Source organism: Melanotaenia boesemani, chromosome 8 (genome assembly GCF_017639745.1).
Source record: "Melanotaenia boesemani isolate fMelBoe1 chromosome 8, fMelBoe1.pri, whole genome shotgun sequence".
Classification (NCBI taxonomy): domain Eukaryota; kingdom Metazoa; phylum Chordata; class Actinopteri; order Atheriniformes; family Melanotaeniidae; genus Melanotaenia; species Melanotaenia boesemani.
In genome coordinates, this window is record NC_055689.1 from 16,255,585 (window position 1) to 16,279,277 (window position 23,693).

General features: G+C 38.9%; 1 protein-coding gene across 2 annotated transcripts; it reads right to left on the reverse strand.

Annotated features, from left to right (window-relative positions):
- Nucleotides 1–10,778: 10,778 nt before the first annotated feature.
- On the reverse strand, nucleotides 10,779–21,954 carry acsl3b (acyl-CoA synthetase long chain family member 3b). 2 transcript variants are annotated; one of them, XM_041992702.1, is made up of 15 exons: nucleotides 21,763–21,954; nucleotides 18,633–19,111; nucleotides 17,323–17,500; nucleotides 17,115–17,224; nucleotides 16,832–16,970; nucleotides 16,062–16,212; nucleotides 15,780–15,903; nucleotides 15,495–15,566; nucleotides 15,183–15,322; nucleotides 14,726–14,898; nucleotides 14,522–14,596; nucleotides 14,248–14,439; nucleotides 14,052–14,166; nucleotides 13,799–13,956; nucleotides 10,779–13,598 (listed from the first exon to the last, which is right to left on the reverse strand). In XM_041992702.1, exons 2-15 carry the CDS (start codon nucleotides 18,981–18,983, stop codon nucleotides 13,441–13,443), a joined length of 2,136 nt encoding a protein of 711 aa, XP_041848636.1. In that variant the 5' UTR covers nucleotides 18,984–19,111; nucleotides 21,763–21,954; the 3' UTR covers nucleotides 10,779–13,440. The 2 variants fall into 2 exon arrangements, with proteins under 2 accessions (XP_041848636.1, XP_041848637.1); XM_041992703.1 differs by lacking the exon at nucleotides 21,763–21,954 and adding an exon at nucleotides 20,683–20,703.
- Nucleotides 21,955–23,693: the final 1,739 nt, after the last annotated feature.

Here is a 23,693-nt window from a genome sequence, read left to right on the forward strand (position 1 = left end):
ATGCACAGTTCAGGTAACATAAACTGCTCTTAGCTACAGTATATTCTGTCTGCTGTGCATTGTGTAATCCATCTAACTAAATTATTTTAGTGGCTCACATGTTCAGTAACTGTACCATAGAAGTGCTTCATTAATCAAATATCTTAATGAACCTAACCAGGACATAACTGGTCCTGCAGGTCGTAAGTATTTCATGCAACTCACAGAGCTTGTCACAAGTGTTATTTCTTCTTACATACACCCATCAGCACAGAGGTTCCTGATGTCTCCACAGCTCTGCATGTAACAGAAAAGGAAACACTTTTGACAAATCAGTGAACTGTTTTCAACTCCTGGAAATTCTGCTTTGATAACTTAATAAATTCAGTTATTTTTGAACAGTGCAAAATTACAACAATAATCAGACATTTCCAAACACTTCAACTTAGTAACTTGGTGCGAGTGGGAAACAAAAGTTTTCTTTTGAGTGGAAAAAAAGATCAGGCGGGGTGAGCATCTGTCCCAACTTTCTGGAATAAAGTGTCAGGGATTTGTTCAAATTCTTGACCAGAGCAGTGAAAGCACCTGAAACAACTCAAAGTGCACTGTTTTGGTAACCCAGTGCCTTCTGTAGGTTGCTCAAAACAAGTGATATATTTGTGTCCTGTTAAACTATACTGGCTAAGGTAAGCAAGTGCTACAGAGTGGGCGTATTAACTGAAACTCATCCCATTAAAGACCATAATTTTACACCATGATTAATCGATTTCCCGTTCATGGTAGACGTGCACAATCATATTGCACACATTGTGATTAATGTTTGTTATTTGGAACGTAAAATGACTCAAAACTATGTGCAAATGAGAGTGTGATTATAAGATCATTTGACTTAGAATTACAGAGAATGAGCATCATGTTTTCAATGAAATGAATCACATTTGATGACAGTGAGGGTTGAAGCAGAACTAAAAAACTGATCAGTGAAAATCTGAATGATGATAATAACTTACAAAGGAAAAAAAATGTCTTAAACTTTATATTTTTTTTATTTCTGTGTGGGAACAGAATTGTCTGGATTTCTAGGGTTGTGATTACCACCCCTTTAAATATAAATTTTTTAGTGAAGAGGCTATCGTTATGCACAGAGGATGTTTTGGCAACAGTCATCTTAAATCATATCTTTTTTGGACTTCAGAGGGCGAAGCTTGTCAACATAATATCTAAAGCTTTGAAAGCAGACAGTTAATCTGATGTTTCACCATCGTCATGAACAAGAGACTCAAATGGAAACACATAAAAAAAAAGTAATTTATTGCAATTATTGATTGATATTTAATTGCTTTTAATGAATCAAGTCCATTTTTGTCATTATATTGTAGAACTGGATTAATTTTACTAGAATATTAAAACTTAACCTTTAATTTGGATTTATTTGAAACCTTATGTGTTTTATTTAGCCACAATGCAGGATTTGGAGAACTGCGGTTCCTATTCCTTGCGCATCAAAAATTTAATGTGGCACCCTTTTGTTTCAGCAAGCAATGATAATTTTAAGCCAGGTATAGTTTTTAATATCAGGTTTAGTTTAATTCGCTTCTTTTCACAATATCATAAATGGTTAGTCTGTGTTCTATTTAATCATTGAATACTACACTATCTGCAGTATTTGGAGCTTATCTCTGCCCTTTTACAGCAACAGTCTGAAAGTCCACGGCTGTTTTCCTACATGTCAATCAAAGCTGTGGGGAGGGAATGATATCTCAACAAAGGCATGCATGCGTCACAGCAGATACACATGCACACACATATTCAGCTGCACATGCATACACTACTTCACAACGATTTATCTGAAGACTTTTTGCAGTGTGCTGCTTTGTATGTGTTTCTTTAATAATTCAAATTCAGCTCAAGGACCTGCGACTCATCCATGGGTCGAAGAGTTCTTGTGTAGCCTAGCAGTTTGATATGATGCTGTCATATTAAGTTATAAAAAACAATAACAATCATTGTATGAAAGAGATAAAGAACTGGGTACCATCTTTTGTTTGTGTTCATGTTCTTCAACCTCCCTCCTCTTCTTTATGCAGCGGAGCATAGAGTCACACCTGTTGTCAAGGCTCACCTTCTTTTCAACCAATGTCTCCATGGTGATTGCTGCCTCACAGCCTTTTATCCCCCCCCCCCCCCCCCCCCCCCCGCACACACACACACACACACACACACACACACAGGCCAGTATCCTTGTCTCCTTCATTAGACGCTTCGCTTCTCAAACTTGTTGGCTTTGCTACTGGCTTGCAGTCATTACTTTTTTTTTTTTTTTTTTTTACCTCTCTTGTACCCATCTAAGTTATCCTTTCCTTTGTGCCAATTACTGTGACTAATGCATGGTTCTTGTCTTTGGAAGTAGGCAGTTGAGAAGCCGAGATGAGGGAGATTAGAGCCACAATATGTTGGCTGAGCCATTAGGATGGAGGGACAAAAATCAGGAAAGAAGACTATCTGAACTGTAAAGGGAGAGGAGAGCTGTATAAATTAAACACTGTCGCAAACACTGTCTTTTTTTAAAAGGTCACATGTCCATCTGAAGCTACTTGAATGTAGCTGAAAACCAGCAAGATGAAGTTAATATTTGAGAACGGTTTCTGTGGCCATGCCTCCATTCCCTTTATTTGAGGGTATTTTGAAATATCTTCTATAAAAGAGTTAAGATTTTAGAAATTGCCGTATTTATGATTCTGCAGAGTAATATGATAATATTTTTTCCACTCTCATTTTCTCATTTATCTCAAACTGTAAAGACTGGAAACTTTATCTACCTACAGCCCTATAGCTCACTGGATAAGAAGTGAAGGAGATTTTACAGGTTTTATGTGCCAGACTCTTTCTTGGCTGAATGTAGTGACTTACCCAGCATGTAACCCAAAGAAGGATGGTGAATTGGTATTTTTAGATTGATGGTATTACCACAGAGCCAATTAAGGTGTTTCCTTTAAAGTCTACTAATACCCCTCAAACTTTTCTATAGTTCTCTGTTTTTCTCAGTTATTTGTCCATTATTTTAGACATCAAACATGTCTGTAGAGCCACCTTTGTTTTCTATGTAATATTGAACATTGAACAACATTTGGAGCATCCCATCCTAAAGCAATGCAGATTTAAAAGCCCATTAAGCTGGACTGCTTTAATACTTATCTGGATGTCTTAATAGATTTGTGGGGAATCACCTACTGGTCTGAAATACTGAAGTTTAATAAAACCTGGGTTGGGTCGTGAGGGAAGCTGCCTAAGCAGGGAAGCCCAAACTTCCCTTTCACCAGCCACATTTGCCAAGTTGTCTGGGGGGATCCCGAGGCCCTCCAAGGCTAGCCGAGAGATGTAGTCCCTCCAGCGTGTCCTGGGTCTTCTCCTCCCCTCCACTGTTCCATGACCAGGACGAAAACCACATTGCTCTTCCTCAATCCAAGGTTCGACTTTCCGACGGACCCTCCTCGCCAGGACCCCTGGATAGACCTTACCACAGAGGCTGAGGAGTGTGATCCCCCTGTAGTTGAAACACACCCTCCAGTACCCCTTTTTGAAGAGGGGGACCACCACCCCAGTCTGCCAATTTAAGGGAACTGTCCCTAATGTCCACACAATGTTGCAGAGGCATCTCAGCCAGACAGCCCTACAGCATCCAGAGCCTTAAGGAACCCTGGGCAGACCTCATCCACCCACAGGGCCCTGCCACCAAGGAGCTTTTTAACCACCTCAGCGACCTCTGCCCCAAAGATAGGAGAGCCAACACCGGGGTTCCCGACTGATTCCTCATTGGAAGAATCATTGGTGGGACTGAAGAGGTCCTCGAAGTATTACCTCCACTGGCCCACAACATCCCGAGTTGAGGTCAGCAGCCCCCCCATCCCCACTGTACACAGTGTTGATGTAACACTGCTTCCACCTCCTGAACCGCTGGATGGTGGGCCAGAAGCTTCTCAAAGCCATCCAGAAATCATTCTCCATGGCCTCTCCCACGCCTGAGTTTTTGCCTTAGCGATCACCAAAGCAGTGTCCCGCTTAGCTTGCCAATACCCATCAGCTTTCTCCGGATTCCCAGAGGCCAAAAAGGCCCAATAGGACTCCTTCTTCAGCTTGACGGCATCACTCACTGCTAGTGTCCACCAACAAGTTTTGGTATTTCCACCATGACAGGCACCAACAACCTTGTGGCCATAGCTCCAATTGTTCACCTAAATAATAGAGGCACGGAACACAGCCCACTCAGACTCAATGTCCCCCGCCTCAGCTGGGACATGGTTGAATGTCTGCCGGAGTTGGGAGTTGAACTTCTTTCTGACAGGGGACTTCCCCAGGCGTTCCCAGCAGACCCTTACAACACGCTTGGGTCTGCCAGGCCTTACCGGTATCCTCCCCCACCATCTGAGCCAACTCACCACCATGTGGTGATCAGATGACAGCTCCACCCCTCTCTTCTCCCAAGTGTCCAAGACATGTGGCCACAAGTCCGACTATAAAGTTGATCATGGAACTGCGGCCTAGAGTGTCCTGGTGCCAAGTTCACATGTGGACACTCTTATGCCTGAACATGGTGTTCGTCATGGACATCCATCCATCACATCTACCGAGGTAAACCCCAACGTACAGGTGTATCCAGGCAATTGTAACCTGGGTCCATAGTTTTTCGTCATCATAGGGGTCTATTCAGCCATGCTTTGTCTGGTCCTTCCTAGAGACCGGTTTGCCATGTGTAACCTACCAGGGGCATTAAGCCCCAACAACATAGCTCCTAGGCTCATCAGGACGTGCAAGCTCTTCCACCGCGGTAAAGTGGTGGCTCGCAGAGAAACCTGTGAAATTGTAAAATAGAATTAAAATTAAAATTTTTCCTCTTAACATATAAATATTTTGAACAGCCAATCATATTGTTATAAAGACCAAGAATCCCACTAGCGTAACTAGCTCGCAGACAACAGATTTACAAATTGTTACTAAAATGTTGTCAATATTGAATGGGAGGCAGAACCTCCTGCATCATCTTGGATAATTTATTTCTATAGGTTTATGAGTTCTTTTTGCTCAGTCATTTGCAATATTGGGGGTAACTGCATCTTCAAACACAGGAGCGGGATCTCTTCCTAGACATGATAAAAATGTAATGCAACACAAGTTTCTCGCAAAAACTGCATTTGAATCTGTCCATTGATCAACATAATTTCTAATTTGTAATTAAATCAAAATATTTATTCCCCATCTACACCTCAGTCTCCTCTTCTCTGACAGAGTGTGTTGTGTTTAAAGTAAATCCCCGCCCACCACCACCACCGCTTTATATTGGATGCATTATTATATTCAAGAGTACAGACTGTAATGCATCATCATGTACAATTGGCTTTTGAACTTTACTCCTGAACTCACTAAAATCTTCTGTTACTATCTTACCGACATCATCCCGACTATCTCTCCCATCCCAAACCTAATTTTTGCTTTTGCTCAACACATCAGCAGCCACCCTCAAATCTTTTGCAATATTTTTCATCTCTTCTGTGCTTCTTCTCAGCTATTTTTCCACACAACCTCCCACTAACCTGTCAACTTCAATTTTACTCTTTCTGTCCATTATTACCTTTCACCCCTGCTTTTCTATTACCCTGCTCATATTATTGAAAGTGAGTGTTCTGGTTGTTCCGAATCATCCCCCTCTCAAAAGACTAATGATGTGTGTGTGCATGGCTTCTTTTCTTTAATGCTCTTGTGTGTGTGAGCACACGTGCACAGATTGTATCAGTGTCTATGGTAAGGGATGCAGCTTGACGCACTGGCTGACGTTACCAGAAGCCAAGGCAGGATGTTTTTATTGATGAAGAAATCTTGTCAATGAAGACGGGCAAAAATTGCATGCAGTCAAAACTGACGAATATAAATGTGGCACACAAAGTTTGATCACTTTTAATGATGCTTTGTACAAACTAATGGGGCACATATTCACCGCAAAAAAATCTATAACTCATCATGTAAATCTCCAAAGAGTTTTTCTGAATCCCTAATTGGATGTGTATGTGAAAGTGTTGAAATGCACAGAGTCTAGGCAACAGCATAATTTTTGTATTCCTGCACATCTGAATGGGAGGCTGAGTGTTTTTTTTTTTGTAAGTATGAGTCAGTAAGTGTGGATGTTAATAAACCGGAGACATATTTAATATTCCATCAAAAACCCAACATCCTATTCTAACATGCCACATTTACAGGATGCTACCCCTGCTGTGAAACAAACAAGATTTAAAATAATGCAAGAATTTTAAATGAGCATCCTATTTTTGTCTCCCTTCCTTTTCTTCACAGTCCATCCTCTCATCTCTAGATCAGTCTCAGTCTATGAACCTTACATCACTCCCCCCACCCCCCTTTGTTTTTCTACTTCATCTTCTGTTTCGTTCCTCCCACCACTTCTCTTGTTCCTTCTTTTTTCTCCCCCATTTTTTTTTCTTCACTTGTGCTTTTATCTCTACGGTTTCTCCCCACGACCTCCTTTCAGTGTGTGACGATGGACGCCTCCCAAACAGCTTGACCCATCGCTCTTCCACCTCCACACCTCCCCTCCCTCACCCATCTCCCTCCTCTCCTCCCTACTGATGCTATAAATACCCAGCCTTGGTGAGTCATCGCCCAGACGTATCAGTTGCTTCTCCCTCTCTGCTTCACCATCGTCAGCCCCCTCCCACCCTCAGTCTCTGTGCCTTGCTTCTCTGCTCAAGCTCATTACGCGACCTCACACGTTTTTCCATCTCTAATTTGGCCCTTGCATCATGATGAACCCATGCTGAGCAAAGGCATGGCTTTGGCCAAGCATGGTGCAGCCAGAGGTCGGCTTGACACATTGCAAGCCCAAAAACAACATCAGCATGAGAGCACAAAATGAGAACGAATGTCAACAGAGTAGAGCATCAAATTTGCTGTAGGCAGTGAGGAATATTACCAGTGCTGTCCTTAATTGGCTCATAAATAGCTTCAAAGTCTGAAAAATCACTTATTCTGTTTAACAACACCAACGCAGCAAGTTAAATATTTTTCAAGGCTGCCCAACAAAGTTTTCTGTACTTTTATATAACTATGGTCTAAAAGTTCATAAGCTTTCTTTTACACAAGCTCAAGATAAAAGAAATAAAAATGCAAATATCATGTTTGGTTATTTATTTATTGTATAAAATGACGCTATGTTACATCTACGAGTGGTAAGACATTGTGAACCTACAGCACTTGAAATAAGTGTAATTTAAAATTAGAATAAGGTATTTTCAATCACCAGGATGACACTGAAGTGTGTGTAGATATGTTTAATTCTAAACACAGGGACATATCAAAGACTAAGCTTCACAGTATAGAATTTCATAGGATCTTAGAAAAAGATTTTATTATGTTTATGAGGCTGGAGAGAAGTCACTGAAATAAAAACATGTTTGTCTGCAGTTTTATGGACAGGTGAGACAGATAAGTACTGTGTTTGGAATAACTATATTCCTGTATGCAGATGTTATAAAATCTACAGGTAGAACTATTATAGTTTGTTTTGGTACATCAGCAATGACAGTCAGTGATGGAACAGTTATAGAAGCAGTGGAAAAAGTAAAGTGAAGCAAGTAGATAATAGACATGCAAGTCATTCTAAGAAAGAAACCCTAAACACTAATCAAGTTAATGTTTTAAAATATTTGGGGACAGGTTTAAACAGGTTCATACACTTTTGCTACTTACAGAAACTGTTATGCAGAAATGAGCACATACAATATTTTTGTCTCATTGTTTTTTTTTCTGTCCTTTTACCTTTATGCTTTTACAAGCTAGCTTCTTGCCATATATGATAAATTCTAAGTAAAGCCATATGTTGACAGTTACCTTTTCTTTAGCTCCAGTAGCTCACTGACCCCACTAAACCAGAAAGTACATGGACGAAAATTGATTGGATGCACAATGTATGACTTACTAAGTAAAGTTTTTTTTTTTTTTTTTGATTAAGGATATACGTTTTTATTTAATTTGGGATCTGGTTTCAAAAGTTAGTGTTTCTGGGCTCTCAGTGGGTAAGTTCCACATGAACTAAACAGGCAAATACACCTCAGTTGAGGTCTGACCTCAATTTTAACAATAGTTAAAATTAACAATAGGTTAACAATAGGCCAATGCTTATAACTTTGCAGACCCCTTGTGCTCTTTGAGGACCTCCTTGGGGGTTCAGGGATCCCATGTTGGTATCAACCACATCATTAAAAAAAAGTGACGTTACTCCCTAAAATGAACTAGGAAATGACTTGAGAATGACTTTGACTGCAGTACAAAATATTCATGAATCCCATGTCCTTCCTGGCAACTGTAGAGGACGGTTGTTTACAGGGAAATGTATGAGTAGTATATTTAAGGGTATGAAAAATCTGAATTAGCACATAAAGTATTTTGTTTTTGGTTGATTATTTCTCACTTTAATAATACCAGTTGGTGTTGTATTACACAGTATATCACTGGGAGGCCTGATTGGTTGTCTTTACAACAAGGTATAACTTGTAAGGATCGTGTTCTGTGGAATGAGCTACACAGTTAATGTGTGGGTAGTGCCCTGCCACCAAAATGTGTCAAAATCCTTTACTCTTGTATTGATTTGCTTAGTAGATTAGATGATTGCACCCTTTTACAGCAATAAGGATTATTAAAAAAAAAAAATAATGATAAAAAAAAACACATTCTGATCATTTTAACAATCCTAATTTTATTGTCATGGACCTTAGTAGCATGTAGAGCACGGGTGTCAAACTCTGGTCCTTGAGGCCGCGCTCCTGCAGGTTTTTGTTGTTTCTCTGCTCCAACACACCTGATTCCAAACAAATGGATCCCACAGCTTATTTCAGTCAGGTGTGTAATAGCAGAGAGACAACAAAATCCCTCTGGATAGCAGCCCTTGAGAACCAGAGTTTGACACCTGTGATATAAAGGATCCATACACAACAGCCTGGGAGTCTCATCGCATCTAGATGTGGGTAGGAATCCCTTTCCCTCAACCAGAAGTCATTGAAGGTTATCCAACATGGTTGTTTTGGACACTAACATGTACAACACACCCAAGCTGATCCCACAAGTATTCAGTTGGTTCACTCACTCCTCTCTACTCTCAAATTCAGGAGGAAGGTGAGTCATCAGACTTTCCAGAGATGTTCCGTACAACACCAACTGATAATATTAAAGGAGAGACATAATCAACCACACACAAATTTCCAGATTTTTATAGAAAAAATGGTTTTCTATTTACTTGTTCTATTTATATTGATTGTATATGGTTCTGGGTAAACACTTCTTTATTACACAATAATATTCATTATTAGTTGTCTTTATTACACAGCCAGGACAGATCCAAAGGCTCGCCTGGTTAAAAAGAGGGAGAAGAAACAAAAACAACACAGTCTCAGGAGTTACGAAATATATATATATATATATATATATATATATATATATATATATATATATATATATATATATATATATATATATATTTATTTATTAGTAATGAAACATTAACTCACTCACACTTTCACTTTTATATAACTTCTCCCTGCTGTTCTTTAGTAAAAAATCTTAAAAATCTTTCTCAGTACCCATTCTTGTGTGCCATCTTCTTTCAGCCTTGTGCAATTATTCTTACTTCTTCTCCAGACACCACCCACCACCTGTCCAGAAGCAGTGCAGGTTCAGCTCAGCTCATCCTTGGGTAAATGCCAGAATTGCACTGGCTGACAGAGGAGTGTGTGTTGGAGCATACACATACAAAAAAAAAAGAAAAAAAAAGAAAAAACCTAAACTTTTTTTTTTGCGCACTTCTGAGTCATAAGCAGACAGAGAGAGGGAGCCAAGCCAAGCAGCAGGAGAAAGAAAATGAGTGCGAAGAGAGTGCCAGTGAACAATGAGAAGACAAACACAATACACACAAACCACATTCAAACAATATGGAAGATGACCTTCCTGCTGCTTGGTGCTGTTGTTTGTGGTGGATCCACACTTCTGTGTGTGCGTCAGAAGCAGTGGGCTAATGAACGTAGCATTATGCCTGTGACTCACTCACTCCTCCCATCGGACTGGATGGAGAGAGTAAAAAGAATAGGAGGGGTCTGAGGAATTGCTCGGCTCCAAGGTCCAGTAGCTTCTACTTTATTAAAATGACATGCAGCCAGAGTCAGATGAACTCTGTGGACACTAAATTAGCAGCAAGCTTATATTGTTCATTGCTAATGAGAACTGCAACAACTAGTTAACAGATTATCAGCTTGGATTTTTTAAAAAAAATAATATGAATTTTCATGATTTTCTGACATGATTGTTGCACATTAATAGCTCAAGTAAACAATCAGAGGACAAATTAATAAGAAATAAGCCTGATCATCATTATTGGCTTTATTCTAAAGTGGTAAATTTAGGCTGAAATAGCAGCATTTTAGCAGGTGTACAAGTTTCTTCCTTGAAATGGATGGCCTGATGCTACAGCTGTCATTCAGCTTCATGTTTACAATCGCCTTTGAATATCTGAAAGGGAAAAAAATGGACCCCCAGAACTGCATGTTCTGTATGCTTCAAAGTACCACACAACCTTTCATAAACCACATTCACTCAGACACGTACGTGTTCAGACTCACCGGCCTTCGTTGCCATAGAAACTATAGTTTCAGGATGATTCCAATCAAGCTGCTTATCATCAGCTGCAAGTTGAACCTCAAAAAAAAAAAAAAACCACTCAGATGTTCAAAACACAAAGACCAGCATTATTAACAACACAAACTTGTTTATTTCATTACATAATTTTCAAGGCCAAATCACAAATAAATAAGGAAGGAGACACTTGCAGTAGCTCAGCTTGTAGGGCTACTTAACCACACAAAACAAGAAAGAGAGCCCCAAAACTTGATAACAAAGATTATTAAATATATATTAACAAGAGGCTTTACACGTGTACAGTTACTGGTAGTTTTAATCAGGTTTGATCCTTGAGCCCCTCCCCTTTTATCTATTTACAAAGCAGGTGAAATTAACAGGAATGGTGGAATTCATCTTTGAACAACTTGCTACCTACGCCTTGCTGCAAGTTCAGATGCAGTGGCAAGTAAAATGTGTGATATTAATAAAAATGCAGGGAGTGCTTCACATTCTTAAGACCCCTAAAGACAGCTCATGTGTGTCAGAAGGCAACTAGCCGCCTCTAGACAGGCAGAAAAACAGCAGCAAACAGCACAGTAAGCTACTGACGTTTCACTGGAATGTCAGAAAGGAGATTTTTTTTCTCCCCCCCAATAAAAACGGGAAAAACGTAACAGATTTCAGCTCTGTGTTTATAGTATGGTCAAACTTTTACAAACTAAAGCTAGTGGACATCTGATAAGAGATTGTATAAGAGTACCTGACTTCACCTTTGTCAAAGCCATTTGTCTTTAGTACAAGCAAAGCAGAAAAGAAGGCGGCAAAAAGATGTTCACCTTACAAAGGGCCACTGACCAAACATCGCTTCATCTTCAGTCTAAAACGAAATACTGAAGAAAAAATTCACTTGCAACACTGCAATTCATTCATTAAATATCACCAATCTGAAAACTACTGTAATCAATATATGATTTCTATGAATTAAACTTGATGGCAGGTGACAGAATCCTGTACTACTGCAGTCTTCTATATACACTGCATATACAGTATCATACACATCAACCAGTCTAAATATATGGAATGGTTACCAGAACTCTGAAGTGATCCGAGTTTATCCTATATACTCACTTAAAATGGAGTGCATCCTATTTTTTCAGCTGCTTGAATGGAGTGCGTTTTTGTCTTCTATTCAGGTGCTTTGGTACAGTTGCACACTTTTCATCATGCAGTTTCTACAATGCCAAATATTTCATTTTCACTTTACATTTTCAGCACAGTACGTTTACAACAGGCTACATCTAAACGCCCTTATCAGTGTCTCTACCATCCTCATTTCTGTAATGTTCCTTTCCTGTAAGCCTTTAATTATGCATTCAAGTGGAGGCTTAAACATTAATACACTACAGAGGGACTGCTGTCTATGCCATAGTTTCCTTCTTACAAAGTTAAAATTTGAGTATAAATATTGCACATTCATCTTGTATTTCATATTTGTATGTAAAAAATAAGGTTAAAAGTGACTATCCTATGGTAAATAGAACAACATGTACAGCTGCACCAAAAACTAACTGGAACAGCAATTAATAAAAGAAATGTTGACTAATTTAACTATTTTTTCTATTGTAAGCTAAGTTCCCTTGGAAACATCCATACGGAGCATTGGTCACAGCTGGAGGAATACAGGGCTGACGTGGCAGGGTTAGTGTATGACAATGAAACAAGAAGTCCTAACCGATGTAAAAGCTCAATGGATTCCGTCTGCCACTGATGTTTGACCCTGCTATTATATCTGGGAGCAGGGTTTGACTCAAGTCAGTAAACATGCATGCAAAAAAAACCCACTAAATGTGGGACAGCAGAAAGTTAAAGGAAAAAATTACCTAAAAAAAAGCTTGTAAACAAAGCTCATTAAAGTACAGTTAGCATTAACAAAAAGGAAATACAAAATGAGCATACAAAAAAAGGAATCCCATCCCCCAAAATGCACCCTTTAAGTAACAGTATACAAAAACAAAAAGCATATTAACACATCCTAATGCTCAATCTCTCATGGCTTTGCAACACCAATTCATCATAGAAAAATTACATGTGGGTTCCAAAGCTGACAATCCAAACATAAACATTGCAACACAAATAAAATAAAAAAATATTATAATAAAAGAACAAACATTATTTAAGAGAAAAGATATCCCTGCAAAGATTCAAACCTGAAAATTACGTGGAGCCTAGGAGAGATCCCTCTTCCAGACTCATGCCACCCTGTGTTTCTGCCAGGTATCTGCACATTTACAACTGAGCTGTATTGGTGTGATGCTCCAAAGAACAGGTGCAAGGGGGAAAAAAAGCAACATAGAGGATGCGTCGACAGATTCATATACATCTAGCCTGACATTCACTGTATTTTGAGTCATGCAGAAGTCTGATTTCGTCTGCCACTTTGGTAGTCATAGCAACTCAAAGGGCTAAATCCATCAAAGTGGAGTTGTTATTGAACTGAAGCGTACGTGCCTGGCTGGCTCAGTTGTCTGCGAGGGTCCTTTCTGTCTCTTGGTCTTGACTGAAAGCATAAAGCTTGATTCAAGATTTTTGTCCCCCCCCTCCTGCTTTGATCAATACTGGTTGCAGAGAAGCTGAGGAGGTGGTAAATGTTTCGTTGTATGTCTGAAATATATATTTATATATGTTTGTTTTCTGTATCTGAATTATAAGTCCTTTCGAAGTAGTCTTGGTAGTGGTCTTTGAGCTCACTGTGTATGTTCAAGTTGCATGTGTTGTTTGGAGTGTATCTTTGCGTTATTTTCCACCATACATCCTCTCAATGTCCTCTTGGTAGTGCGTTTTCAGCTCTTTGCGTTTCAGTTTGAATGCATCAGTGACCAAACCAGTCTCTGGTGTCCAGGGTTCAGCGCTCAGCCGGATCTTCTTGGGAATCTCAAATCGCTCCAGTTTTGCTGTTTGGAAGAGAGAAAAATCACACTTCATGTCAGCCTGACAGAAACAGTGAGGCTATTGCAAAGTATGTCATAAGCACTAAATCTAAACCTACTGCTTGGCAGAAAGGACCACCAACTGTCTCATTCGAGTTTGGTCAACAGTGCAATTCTATAAAGATAATAAGATTTTTTTTATTCATATATATATATATATATACCTGAGATTGCAGCCTCAGTAATGACGCGAAGGACCTCTTTCTCCATCTGGGGGCTGTTGCAGATCTCTTCCAACGTGCCCTTGACTTTCATTTCCTCTGCAAGTGCCATTAGCTGCTTGTGGTTAGGCACCACAAAGCTGATCACATATGACTGGTCACTGGGGGGAAAAATAAAAAAAAGAATATGAAAACTTTCTCTCAGTATAAAGGCAAAAGAAAAAAATATTCAGATGTATTGTGTTAAGGGTAATACCTGTTGGCATAGGCACAGATATTGTCTATGAGTGGGCAGTTCTTTAGAACAGCTTCCACTTTTCCAAGAGAAACATATTCGCCTGCCTGCAGTTTCACCAGGTCTTTCTTACGATCTGCAGGAGAAAAACACACATTACAGTCCAAATATATTTAACTCTTATATGCAAAATGTCACTAGCTGATAGCTTTCCTACCAATAATCTTAAGGCATCCATCAGGGTGGAATTCTCCAATGTCTCCTGTGCAGAACCATCTCTGGCCATTCGCATCCACAAAAAAGTCCTCACAGTTCCTGCCTTCATTTTTGTAGTAACCCATGGTTACATTAGGTCCGCCAATCAAAATTTCTCCCCGTGGGTTGGGTTTGTCTGTGCTGTAGTAACCACCTAGAGGAGCACAAATGTTGCTCATAAATACTTAATCATGTCTGGCTTGTTTTTGGGTGCACTTGCCACCATTTCCACTTACCTTCTTCCCAGTCCTTCAGTGTGATCTCTGAACAAACCAATGGAGCACCAACCCGTCCCGTGCTGTAGTCCCACACTGAAAAACAAAAAACAAAAATTGAATAGAGGTAAATATGTTAAACCCTGCTCTGTTTTCCAAAGGACAAAAAAAAAAAAAAAAAAAAGATTCTCCAATTTCTGCTAATATTCCTTCCTCCATGCTTACTCTCACTGATGGTGCCAGCTCCACAGGTCTCCGTCAGGCCGTAGCCCTGCCCCACAGGACAGCACATACAGATGTTCATGAAGCGTTGTGTGGCAGCTGATAGCGGAGCTCCTCCAGAAAGCAACACCCGTGTGTTCCCTCCCAAGAGCCCCCGCACTCGCTTGAACACCAGACTGATGAGAAGGGATGGAATGAGTGTGCATAGTTCGGTGAGGATGAGGTGGGAAAGACTGCAACAGCATCTCAACAAACTAATACATATACAGTAAATACAGTAAACAATGTCCAGATATTGACTCATACTAAATAATGTAGTGTGCAAAAATACTATCAGAGATATCGGATATATTTGTTAGCTTTGTGCTTAATTAGCCATGTAGGAACAGAGGCTAAAGTCTGATCATGTGTGACAGGGAGGAAGCATTTTGTGTGCACAGACAAGTGTAACGTGTATTACCTGTCACAGATAGGTGTACTGTAACCCTTCGAGATCTGTTCCATCTTGTAGTTGTAAGCCAGCACAAAAAGTGTCTTCTGGAATTTGCTCATTTCCTCCACTTTGGTCATGACATTCTTGTAGATTCTATCCATGATTTCCTACACATATCAGGCAGATTATGCTGTCAGCACTGAATGCCTAGACTGTGAATGGATTTAATTTTAAGACCAGAATTTTGTATAATAAATACTGAGTGGTAATTACAACAAACAACTCTGTGGTACTAATTTAATTTGACTGACAGTCTTGTGACGAGCCAAAAAGACTTACGGGTACAGCAGCCATAAGAGTAGGTTTCAGCACAGTGGTATCTCCTTTACTGCCCTTCTTGATTTTGGTGGACTGTGAAAATGGAAAAACTCTGATCAGCTATTGATTTAAGCCTGAAGTTGTTAATCTAGATGGGTGTTTAACCACCAAGACTTTAAAAAAAACCTGACGAAAGAAACCCTGAATGGATCAAGCAAGTCATATGAGGCCAATGTTTAGAAAATAAAATAAATGAAAACATGTAGAGGCTGGTGATAAGGTGTGTGTGTCCATTTACACACTAACCTGATCAGCTAGAGTTTGAGGAGAGGAGTAGCCAATGCGACAGCCATGTGAGATGCACACCATTTCTGCGCTGAGCTCTAAAACATGGGCCAGTGGTAGGTAACCAATGTAGGTGTCTGTCTCACTGCCAGCACAAAAAGTCACGCATTAACTACCTATAGATACTGTGGAACAAATACTGCATACAAACATGTAGTTGTGCTGGAATATTAAAAAAACTACATAAAAACCAATCTGAGATGAAGTGTCAGAGAATCAGCGGTAAAACCGAAGTCTGCTTACTTGAGGTTAGGGATCCGCTCAGCCATGCCTGTGATGCCAGCAATGACGTTGCCATGGGAGATCATGACACCCTTGGGGATGCCTGTGGAGCCGCTGGTGTACATGATGACAGCGATGTCTGAGGGCTTCGGCTGTCTGCGATTTATTGCAACTGCAGAGCAGAGGGTCGGAAACAAAAATAGACCACACTGACATTATCATTCATAACAAGACATTTACATAAAAAAAAAAAAAAAAAAAAAGAATAAGTAATACACATCACATTGAGACATCCACAAATACAAGCAAAGGCTACATCCTAAAACACTGGCTGTTTACAGGTTCAAATAAAAGTAAATAACAGCTTCAATTTAATAAGCACTTTAGTCAAGCTTCTTCCAATTACTTTCAACAGCTTACAGCACTGCAACCTTCTACATATTTTTTTTCTTTTTAAGTTACTTTAAAACAAACTTTTGGACTGCATTGTCCATTTTTAAGAGTAAAATATTTCATAACATTCTATGTTTTTCTTTATATTACTTTGAAAAAGGAAATTAACAGCATGGTTGAAGTGAGCAGATAACATACATGAGTTTTGATCTCTCTCATTTCCGTAGAGAGTTTTACCCCCATCATCTGAATGGATGTTTGACGAGTAGTGATTTATTGACTCTCACACACATCTCATCGCTCTAATTACACATCACGATGTTAAGCCTCCCTCAGCGTACTTCCATTGTCCTGACAAAATTACAAAGCATTTTAATCACACAGCAAAAATGACTCACTATTATCAGGTTTGGATCCCAGTTCCTTTACAGTGTCCATGTTATATACCATGATGCCCCTGGGGATGTCTGGCCAGCTGGTGGGTTTACTGTCCACTACAATGATGTACCGCAGCTTTGGCACATCACACAGAATTGCCTGGGGTGTAAGGATTAATGTGGGTGGGGGAAAAAAAAAGCAATTGAGAAAATTGAGCTGAACTTTCTATCAAGCCTTACCAGTCATTTGGTAACTTGAACAACATTTAGATAACTCAGACAGATGATAATAGTAAATGGGTACCTTGAGACGGCTCTGAAGCAGTTCTTTGCTGGTGATGATGTGTGTGACGTTCGTCTCGTTGAGACCGTGAGCAATTGCCACAGGTCCAAGAGTTGCGTACAGGGTTACAACTGTCAAATTCAATTACAGTTAGGTTGTTTAAGTTTAACGTTGAATAACATTTAATAAGGAATATATTCATGTCTTTCCCTGTTGTTAAATTACTTACGTGGAAAATTGTACATGAAGCAGGCTTGTGCTGTCACAATCCATTCCGCTCTGGTCTCACAGATGATGGCGATGTTACAATGAGGCCTCTGATTAAGAGCTGCCAGACCACTGCCAAAGCACTTCGCTGCATGGTAGGTCTCCTCATACGAGAGCCAGTTATAGTTTCCCAGAATTACCTACACAACATATGCAGAGACATATTAAAAAATATTGTGTATATAATATACTAAAAAAAAAAAACAAACATTACAAACAGGCTTGCGCCACTTCAGAGTATCTTTTTGGAACAGTTTTTTTGTCATTAAGAGAAATAGTAACACAATTATTACTTTTATTGATAGCAAAAATATGTTTACTGATTTGTATCACAAAAAAAAAAAAGGTAAGAACAGCGACCAAGACGGTGGTAGTGGATAATACTGAAACAGAATCTGAAAGTGACTCATGCTGCTACCATTCATATAACATCTTTACTCATATGAAGTCAGTTACTGCCATCTACAGGGCTTGTGTGGCCATTCAGATATTATTCTGTGAGACAAATAACCAGCAACCCTGCTGCTATTCTTCTAACATTGCTTACACTGCACAGTTGCGATCACAGTTGAGCATCTTGAGTTCAAACAGATTCACTTTAAATGAGATCTCAATGCAAAAATATAAAGTCCTGTTTTAGGACAGACTTTGTCAGTCTACTAAAATTAGGCCATTCAGTCATTATCACATTGGTGTCTCGTCCATCAATGTTCCCCATGCTTCAATATGAGGGTAATGGAAAGAGCTGGTGTATGCATGGCATATTACCCACAAGTGTGAATTTAGTACATAAAATTAGGTTAAATATAGTTAAGAGTCTCATATTTATTTTCGCAACATTGCTTTAACAATTCATATTAGTAGTGTACTGATAGGCAACTAGTTGTTTGAAACATGGTGGCAGAGAATGAAGAGGCTGAAAATATCACTTTTCTTTGTGTCCAAGCACTTGTGAGGGTTTAACTGCACTACACTATTCTAGCGAATCTGTAGCAGAAAAGAAGCTTCAGCCGCAGCTCCAACATTTTAAACCCTTTCTTTATTTCATTTGGTAAAGAAAAACAACAACAAAAAAAAAACAAAGACTCAGTGTCTCAGCTAACATCTGACGATAAAAGTTTGTACAGTGCTGTTTAATAATGCAATCTGTCAAATACCTGTGTTTTGAAAGGTGTCCATTCACTGACTTGATTACATACTTATGACAGACTGATAAAACATTTAAAATGAAAGCCAAACAAAATAAAAGAACAGCAGATTAAAATCTCTCACCTTTTTGAACACTTTCCCATTGGGCTGAAGTTCATCCTCCTCACTGAGCACCTCTCTGGTACCCAGGCAATCTCTCTTTGGAAACTTCCTTGCAGCATGTTCAAACATTTTGTCCAGGGTGTCTACTCCAGGATGCAGCCATGCTACCAGCTTCTCTTGGCTACTGATGGCTCTGTAAGGTCCTGCTGGGCGTCCGCTGACTGAACGTGCCTTGATCCGACGGGCTCGTTCCAAATTAGTCCCAGCTCCGGAGAAGAAGTACCAGGGTAAGAAGGTGATGACAGAGTAGACCCAGACCACAGAGCGGAACACCTGCAGCAGCAGGGGGTTCATATCCTCCTTCAACTTCATCTTTGAAGATGAAGTCAATGCTGGAGATGAGTCTAACCCTGACAGTGCACTGCACTGGTCCCTGCTCTGCTGAGTATTATGGCCTGTGGCAAACACTCAAGGTTGTAGGTGCAGCAAAGCAACCAGACCTGCAAGTTAGAGAAAGAACATGAAATTTTAGAGCTGTGCCATCTGGAGAAAAGATGTCTAACATGAAGACCAGCTGTACCTACTCTTAGGCTGGTTCTCAATCAGCAATATTTTTCACTTGGCTCTCTGGTCTTTCTGTAGTGAGGACAACCTTACAGAAGAAGTACAATGCTAAAACACTGAATATCATCAAGATGTAAGAACAAAACTCATTAGCTTTGTTAATAAACTAATTAACTAACAGACAAGAAAGTTTCTCTATGCACAGATTCATTTTCAACACGTAAACTAAACTTTTGCTGTGTTCGGACTACATAAGCTATGTAAACATTTAGTGCTGTGAAAAAATGCTGATCCTTGCTTAATTTAGTATTAAACGTTCTGTTGAAAAAGCTCATTTTCAGATAAACTAATAAAAATGCAGGTCATTCATGTCTAACATATGACTAAAGAGACAAACGGACTGATGGCACAAGCAGTAGTTAAATTTAACACTCCTTTTCTAACTTTCCGACATTATTCACCGTGTATTTACAACGGGATAATAGTATGGGATGCAATTGAGAATACTTCAATTTGTTTGACTATATAAAAAAAAAACTATATAAACAAAAAACCTTTGGATCATCTTCCTGAGACCTCAGGTGTATGCTTAAGGAAAAGTATAAACTGCAAAGCAGCCATGCAGCTACAAAGCCAGTCCAGCCTAGGAGATGTGGCAGAGACTAATTCTACAGCCTACAGGATCCTCGCCTACTAATAAAACAGCACTGCAAAGAATTTCACACAGGCTGAAAAGGTGGGCTGCTCCTGGTATTATGTGTGAAATGCAGGCTACAAGGAACAGAACGCAAAAAGGAAACTGTGAGAGCGAACTGGATTATTAAATACTTGTCACCTGCGCTGCACCACACTGAGCGCCAAAACCAAAGCTGACTTTGCAAACAAGTTTTTAATCTAAAGACACATTGCTCTACTGGATGAACTTGCCCCGCTTGTTTCACAACCGACAAACACAATTCTATTGCTACTGGCTCAAACTGAAAACAGTTACGGGAACAGCAAAGACAGTAAAATCATCACCGGTAATACAGGTTCAGTCACTGTGTATCTTACTCTGAACAAACTACTCTGAACTGAATCAAGTAGACACACTCTCTTCTTACAATTTGTTTTGTTTCTAAACAGTTATCATATAATGGTCAGTTATTTACTCACCAGCAATTTAAGATACATCCCTTCATGACAAAATAATTACTGTAATTGTAATGTTAGCTCTATTCTGTGCTTGATGGTCATGACTCAAAACTGATAGCGCTACTAAACACACACATCCATAAAATAAGTGACATTTTGCCGCGTGAAATATAGTTTTTAAAATGTACCATTTAACCATAACCATTTACTCAAGTACTGCACTAAAGAACAAAAATGAGATACTTTTCTATATTCTCTTTTTAAATGACTTTTTACTAAACTACTTCCCTTGCAGTATTTCAGAGAAAAAAATATATATTTTTACCTTTAATTCAAAATATTAATCTGAAAACTTTTACTTCAAAATACAAACCTCTAGAGGAGGGATCTCCAACTCCAGTCTTTGTGATCTAGTGTCCTGCAGGTTTAAGAAGTTCCCCTGCTGCAACATACCAGACTCAAACAATGAGTCATTAAGAGGCTTGTGCAGAATTTTTCATTTGAGTGTGGTGTGTTCTAGTAGAGAAACATCTAAAACCTGCAGGACGGTAGCTCACAAAGACCAAAGTTGGAGATCCCTGCCCTAGAATAATCCTAAAATACAACGTTTAAATTGATTTTAACAACTGTTAAAATAGTCTATGCCATTACAGGTAAAACTTGTTTCCTTTTTAAATCAATCAATTGGTAAATACTAATGCTATAGTTTAGAGTATTTTTCAAGGTATAGCGGTCTAACAACAGACATTTACAACACAAATAATCTATTAATTAATATAAGTTGATTATTAAATTAGAAATAAAACAGTAATTTGTGGCAAACTGGTACAACGTCAATCAAAGTGAGCTCCGCCTCTAACAACCTGCTTTTAAGCACATGCACGAGGTAGCTCATGACACTGATATAAGAAAGGCTTAATATTGAAGTATACCACCAAATTAATTATTGGAAACCCTCTTTTTCATTATTCACAAACTACCACTCTGCTCTAGATACACTGTAGTATTGGTGCTTATGTTCATGTCCCATCTAAAATAAATAGTTAGATAATCACCACGTGATTTAAGATATCAGGTAGTTTTCATTTTAAGTATGTAACGTCGTGACTTTCTTTTTCCTTCAGTGTGTTTAAGTCCGAAACAGCTGAACGTTAGCAAAACAGCATCAAGATTGGCAGTTAGCGGATTCTTGGTCGCGTGAGCAGCTAGCCACGCTAGCATTTAGCCTAAAGCTAACAACCGCATTGGTGGTTTTGCCGGCTGCTTGTGAAGCAAAGCAGATTTAACCCCACACGTGTGTTTAGGAATTAAAAAGCACGACATAAATATATATTTTTAAAGTAAATATCTAACATATTTAAGCGATTTGCCGCGCTGTATAGCAATCCGGTCGCTAACAACCATCCCCTTTCAGCAACATCTGCAAAGCGTACACAGTGCAACACATTCTCACCTCTTCTCAACCGCTATGTCTGAATCGCTGCGGTGGGGACACTAGTACATTTCTCCTTGTAAATACAGCTCTGGTAGGACATTGACATAAACTGTTAACACGCAATTTCTTTAAACAAATCTGTACTGTAAGTTAGTTATAAAAACGAAAATAAAATAAATCAGAGAATCGCCGGGCCAGTGCTGCCAGCCCGGAAGATATTAATTTACGTCACAGTATGTCTCCGTCAGCGATTGGAGGTTTAGAGGTGGCGCGTGCTTGGGGCTGGGAGACGTCAGTGAGGTTACTAGCGGTCACAATGATCGGAATCGTCAGTACGAGCAAATGTTTCTGATTTCTGGCTAATTTTAACGGGTCATACGTTCGTTGGCCTACTTTAGCGGCCGGGTTTAGTTGCTTATGATTCGTCTGGATTTTTCTCGACAAGGGTTTTTATTGTGACATGTTTGAGTCTTGGACCAAGCGGTATAGAAAATGAATGGATGTTTGAGTCTGTTGTCGAATATTATAAGATACGATAGACAGTAAAATAGTGTGTAAATGAAAATATCGGGCCCTTGGGCAGAAATGCTGAAAAGGCCCCTATTTATTCTGGTGAAGACTAAAAGCCACTTTGTGGTAAGAGAGTTGTGGTTATTAGTATTAGTTTATTGATTGTATACAAATTTTATATGAAAACAAATATTTTAAATCTTATATATCTTTATTTAGTTTTATATTTATTTAAAGTGTTCTTCTGTACCTGGTCTATTCCTGTGCTGCTACAATAATGCAAATTTCCCTCTCTGAAGGACAAATAAATTATTTTCAATTCTATTCTTGTCATTTTGTTTATTTGTGACCATTTGAAATACCTTTCAGTTTCAAGTTTTTTTGTGTGTGTCAGCCAACAGTAGCCTACAAGATTGCCCTCGGACTCTTTGGGCCAGTGTCTCATCAGCCTCCTTTAGTTTTCTATCCACGATTAGATACAACAAATAACCTGTAAGCAACACAAGTCAGTGTTTCTGTGCTTGCTACATCTATGGGACTCAAATGCTAATCTGTTCAGAGATTGTGTTACATTAAACTTTATGACTGGGCTATAGATGAATCAGATACATTGACAGCATTATTTTGGTTCAAATTCCCATTCCAATTCCACTCCCTCTGTAATTATTTATTTATTTAAATTATATATTTGCTAAATCACTTACCAACTATTTTATTTGACAGTTAGAGAGAGAGAGAGAAAAAAAGTCCATATTCAACCAAATGTTGAACACAACAGTTTTCTTGCCAGAAATTATGGCAAGAAATTTTTTGAACTATGAGCTTCTGAGACTCCAGTATATGTAATGTTTTTCCCATGTCATTCAAATAACACTGAAATAATACAAAGGCTTTTTTGAACAACAGTTAATTGTCTTTTGATAAGGTGTTATCTTAATCTTGAGTGACTAAATCAGATGATAGAAATGTCTAGAGTTTCTACACAATTTTCTGATAATTCCTTACCTCAATTCTATTTTCCCTTTGTTAATCTTTGAACTTGTGTTCAAGCTTGTATCTACTGTGTTGACTCTTTTCTAATCCTCTCATGTCCTCTTGTGTGTATTTGCAAAGGATGAAAATAGAGAAGAGAGTGATCCAGATGTGGGAATTGGACATGAGACTTCTAGCCACTGAAGGATGATGATCTTTAATCCAAAAAAAACTGCTCCCCATGAATCTATAAAGCTTTGCCCAATCCTTATGTAAAACTATTCATTAAAATAGAAAATATCTTTTTCTTTATGCTGGACTCATCCGATTAGTACCACACTTGACACATTTAAAAAACATCATGTGGCCCTCAGAGGGTCTTAAAATGAGGTAATTGCAACTTCAGATGAACAGCAACACATGAAATGTCATTACTTAGTGAACAATATATAAGTAAATAAAAAAAA

Bases quoted from the DNA above. Each gene is read 5' to 3' on its own strand.
- acsl3b (XM_041992702.1), bottom strand. From the start codon at position 18,983: ATGAAGTTGAAGGAGGATATGAACCCCCTGCTGCTGCAGGTGTTCCGC. The intron at 16,971-17,114 runs GTACCCATTTAC...CTTACACCCCAG, and splicing joins TGCTTCAGAGCCGTCTCAAG to GCAATTCTGTGTGATGTGCC. The intron at 15,904-16,061 runs GTAAGCAGACTT...TTGTGCTGGCAG, and splicing joins GAGCGGATCCCTAACCTCAA to TGAGACAGACACCTACATTG.